Source organism: Fukomys damarensis, unplaced genomic scaffold (assembly GCF_012274545.1).
Source record: "Fukomys damarensis isolate Sample0158 unplaced genomic scaffold, DMR_v1.0_HiC HiC_scaffold_12, whole genome shotgun sequence".
NCBI classification, from domain to species: Eukaryota; Metazoa; Chordata; class Mammalia; order Rodentia; family Bathyergidae; genus Fukomys; species Fukomys damarensis.
Window position 1 is genome coordinate 3440320 of NW_022900924.1, and position 5182 is coordinate 3445501.

A 5182-nucleotide genomic window follows, 5' to 3' on the forward strand; every position below is an offset into this window, starting at 1 on the left:
CCCATACTGTGGCTAGACACATACGGGGCATTGATGAGCTGGGCAAGAGTCATTTTCCCATGCAGGGACCTGGGGGAATGCATGAGGTCCTCACACTGAAATGGAGAGACTGGAAGGGGTGGTTCCCAAAGGGAAACAGAGGTAGTGTCAGCAGGAGAAGAGGGAGTGGGTACTGACATCGGCAATGACAGACCTGCAGCAGGGTGTACAGCATAAGAGTCAAAGAATCGTAAGACTGCTACTGGGTGTGCAGAGAAACTGGAATTTTCCAAGACAAATGCCTGCGATGAATTTTGACAAAGCCTTCCTAGAAAGCAATGTAATGAAATATATCCAAAGCCCTAAAAACTTAGATACTCTTTAGCCAAGGTGTGCCATTTTCAGGAATGTAGCTTAAATAAACAATAAGGTATTTACAGAAATATTTAAATATAAAATATGTACCTCTACCTTGTTTTGAAAAACTGTAAATTACACTATATATTATAATAAAGGAGTGGCTAAATAAGTTAAATTACATCTGTACTAGCAAACACAATAAAGTAATAAAAAACTAGTTTTTAATTTTAAAAGTAATTGATATTAATCATACCAATGTACCTACAGATATTTCATGGAACAACAGTATAATACACGTTCTAGTTAAGTGTCTGTGGAGCATTCTCCAGGACAGACCATATGTTATGCCACGAAAATTCTTCAACACTCCTGCTGTAGTGGCACACACCCGTAACCCCAACACTCAGGAGGCTGAGGCAGGAGGATTGCCACAAGTTTGAGGCCAGCCTGGGCTACATAGTGAGTTCAAGGTCAGCCTGAACTATACAGTGAGACCCTGACCCAAAAAAAAAAAAAAAAAAAGCAACAACATAACAGAAAACAAAAACAACAACAACAACAAAAAAACAGTCTTGTGATATTGCCTAGACTGGTGCCAAATTCCTGGGACTGAGTGATCCTCCTGGATGCACCTTGAGACCATACTCTTCAGTGAAATTCTCTGGCGTGAGAAACCGAAAGTGGAAATAAGGACTAAAACATAATAGACATGGGGAAGTGGGAAGAAAATGCTCAAAGGGGAAGGGGAACAAGGTGGGGGAGGCAGGGACACAAAAAAAGTGAAAATAGAAGGAAAAATGGAAAAAAGCTTTTGTACATAGGGAGGGGAGAGGGAGTTTTGGGGAACAAGGGGATCAGAAAAGGGGAAGAGACGGGGTACATCATGTTTCGGTGCAAATTCCCTATGATAAACGTTATCACCCTGTGTATCTAAAATGTACCGATAAATGTTTTCCTTCCAAAAAATAACAGAACCCAACAGACCTGTGCTAAACTCAAACCCTGGGTGAGCAGTACCGGAGATGCATGAACAGGGACAGGTCATTTAATCCTGAACCTGTTTCCCCCTCTGTGGAAACGAGAGGAACGTGTGCACTGGGTGGCTGCAGTCATGGTTAGCTCGGGACCTGACCCGGAAGCGATGGTTGATGCCTGTTCTTGCTGGAGAGGCTGCGGAACCACGAGAGGACAGTTAGGGCTGCATGACGGGGACAAAGTTCCTTCGGGAATCCGGCAGCTCTGCTCCTTCCACAGATAGTCTTCTTAGCTTTGTTCCACGAGAGCGATCAGAAAGAACACCCTTGAAATAAAGTCTTTTGGATTTGTAAAGAAAACAGAAAAGGTCGAGCTGGGAAGAAAAGAAGGCCTGGCACACAGCGCATGGCTGCAATTCCGGCTACTCCGAGATGGAGCAGAAGTTCAAAGTTCAGTCAGCCTGGGAAACTCAGTGAGACCTGGTCGCAAAATAAAAAGGGTTGGGGATAGAGTTCAGTGGTAAAATACTTGCCGAAGCACAGGTTCAATCACCAGCCCTGAAAACGAAGACAAAAACAAAACAGAACAGAACCTATCAAGAAACCAGAACTACGGAGGGCAGTTTGAAAAAGGCAAGGCTGAACTGGGTGCAAGACGGGGGTATAGCTCGGTGGTACAGTACGTGCCTGTCACGAGTGAGGCCCCGAATTCAATCTGCAGTACTGCAAAATAAGTAAACAGAATTACAAAGGCAGACAAGTGTGGCAGCATGTGCTTCTCATCCTAGCTACAAAGGGGGACGGAGGGAGGAGAGGAGAAAAAAGCACCAAGTACGCAGCTCAGTTTTCCCTAGGTCCAATTTCTAGTACTGGGGACGTGGGGGATGGCTGAGTTCCACGTGTGGCGAATGGCAGTGTGCATGTCACAGAGATGAGTTGCAGGGAGGCCACGGACGACTCTGAGGAGGAAGCTTCTAGGTCCTCCCAAGCCAGGCATCTGCCCTCAGTCTGCCCCCTTGGGAATGCGTGGCTGGACTGTCCTGGGGTCGTCATCTGCTGTGAGACCTTTCTCCTCAAAGGCGGGGGGATTCCTTTGTTCAGCCCACTACCTGAGAAAGAGAAAATCCTCTTCTGGAAGATGACAGGCTACGACACCCTTGCCTAGGAAGCAGAGCCCCGTCCCAGCCCTCACCAGTTGAGTCTCCGCTTCCTTCTGGAGATGAGCTTTTGTGCCGAGTCAGTTTGGCCACCTTTCAACGGAGAACAAAAGCAAAGACTGCAATGCAGGGGCCATAAAAGGAACTATTTTTAGGTCCCATTTTAATTCTCTTTTTTTTTTTTTTGTACCAGGGATCGAACTCGGAACCTTGTGCTTGCAAGGCAGGCGGAGGCACCACTGAGCTAAACCCCTGGCCTTTTAGGTCCTGTTTTAGTGATTCAACACAGGGAGTGAGATAGAGGCCTGAAGGTGGCCAGACCAAGGGGATGCCCGCAGGGACAAAGTCCTAGGCAAGTAGGTCAGGAAAAAGACAAAGATACCTTGTTTGGAGAGAAGCATCCAGAGGCTTGGGTTGCAGAAGGGAAAAGCGGGGAGCTGTTCACACAGTCTGGAAGGGAAGAGAATACAGTGCCTTCCAAAAACAGACTAGGGCAAACTGCACCTGGGGAGTTTGTTAAAAATACATTTCCTTGGCCTATCTCAGGTCAACTGAGTCAGAATATTTGGAGTGGGCTTGGAAATGTGCATCTCTGACCAGCTCCCATGATGGGTGACTCACATATAACTCAGGGACCTCTGGCCTGGAAGATTCTTAACTCTCATATTCAAAGGAACCATGCATCCAAGGTGAAGGAGAGGCTCAGTGGTTCCACAGCTACCATTCTGCTCTCTGGGCTCTGGCTTCCAGCTGTGAAACGAAGGGCTCTGCCAGGGCTGTCTCCTCCTCCTTCACATCCTCCTCACCCCTGGGAGGTTCAATGGTCAGCTGAGAGGGCAGGGAAATGGCTTTTATTCCAGAGGTCTGTTACCCAACGATAATCAGCACAAGTCCACTTGGAATAAATATGCTCACAAGAGACTTAACTTCACTGCTGTAGTGGGGAGAAGTTTGAGACTATCACAAGAAGTAAAATTCAGCTTGCTTTGGAGTTAGCAAATTTAATTATATTTCTAGTTATATAATAATTCTTAAATATTTTATGCCTTTTTCTGGTGCTGGGGATTGAATTGAGGACCTCGTGCATACTGTCTACATAGTTACAAATTTTGCTTTTTAGGGCATGGCAATGGAGTGTAATTTTTCTAATAAAACTGGCCAGGAATAATCTCTGCCATCTTCCACTCTAGTTTTGCAGGATTACAAAAGAGGTGATTTTGCAGACATCTTCCCAGGACTTCTTTGAGTTCTCTTTCAATATTTTGACAGTCAAAGTATTACTTTTTGATGCACTTACCATGGCATCACCACAAAGATTTTCCTCAGAGGTCAGCTGGTCCCACTCTCGGCTGCTGCATGGATATTATTTACTGGCCAGCTGGCCTGCACATGATTCTCATTACCTGAATTCCTGCAAGATTTAGAATTACTCTGGCAGGGCTGGGGATTTGGCTCAGTGGTTCCGCCACCTGCCTCACAAACACAGGGATGAGTTCGATCCCTTGTACCAAAAAAAAAAAAAATTACTCTCTGGGATGTATCTGTCTTTTGTTTATATTGTACTGTCAGATGTTTAAAACATCCAATGAGCGAAAAGAACCTGGTCATCAGGAACAGGGCTAGTGGGAAGAGAGAAGGGGAAAGGAAAGCAGGCCCTACTGACTTTGGCTTCTCCTGTAGCTTAATAGCAGAGACCGAAGATAATAAATACCAAGGGAGTAAGAACTACCGCATTCCCCAGACAAACACTAAGGTGTGTGTGGATGAGAGGGTGGCGTCTCTCTGCACAATCAGATTTTCTTTGTACTCCCACTTTCCTGGCCACTTTACAAACTGCAAAGCCACCTCCTCAAGAAGCCACAGACAAAGGCATTCGGTCAAGTGACACTTTTATTGGCTAGTGTTCTCAGCGACGATTAAGAGCCACATGTGAACAAAGCAGAAAGCAGAAGCCCAGAGCAGGATCTTGGGAGAAGCAACTGGCTGAGCAGGAGGTCAGCGGTGGCTGAAGAATCCCTGAGGATGGTTATATTTAAATGGCTTCATCCTACTTGGACCCCTAGAGAAAAAGCAGAAGGGAGAGCAGTTAACACCATGTCTTCTGAACTCGTAGAATAAATTACAGTGCATTCACACAAGAATGCCATGCAGCTGCTGAAATTTTATAAAGGGCACTTGGATGACACAGGGCACTGTGAGAAAAGTAGAGTAAGGTGTGACGCTATTTTTGCAAAAATGCCTCTGTGTGCTTGCAGATGTGTGAACACAAACCTAGAAGGGCCCTGACAGTGGATTCTTTGGGGACAGGGTTCAGGCAACCCCCGATTTTAGATTATTGTTGTTTATATGTTTACAAACATATTTATTTCTATAATTATTTCTCTAATTTAAAAGAAAGTAAAGGAAGACATTAAAAAATCCCTCTTGTAGTCAGGAATCAGACTGAAAAGAATCTGCATGGGCTACCAAGAGCTGTGGGTTTATACTTACTACCTCATGGGGGCCGTTTCCACCATTTATAGATTCTGTAGGAAGACACAGGCTCAGGGAGGTGCAGTGTCTGCCCAACACCACACGGCCAAGAAGGAGGAGAGGAGAGAAAATCCAGAAACAGGTCTGATGCCAAAGCCTATCTGCCACAGGAAGGCTGAGAGGCATGGCTGGAAAGGGTCAGATCTGTGTCCAGTTTTTTTTTTTTTTTTTTTTTTTTTA

At 45.4% G+C, this 5182-nt stretch overlaps 1 protein-coding gene across 1 annotated transcript in view; it reads right to left on the reverse strand.

The window, feature by feature from the left end:
• Positions 1-4348: 4348 nt before the first annotated feature.
• Positions 4349-5182, reverse strand: part of Thoc5 (THO complex 5) — a 3464-nt gene continuing 2630 nt past the window's right edge. Inside the window, exon 2 of the mRNA XM_033762311.1 lies at positions 4349-4529. Within this exon, the coding sequence (XP_033618202.1) occupies positions 4466-4529 (64 nt within the window). The 3' untranslated portion in view covers positions 4349-4465. The remainder of the gene's footprint in view (positions 4530-5182) is intronic.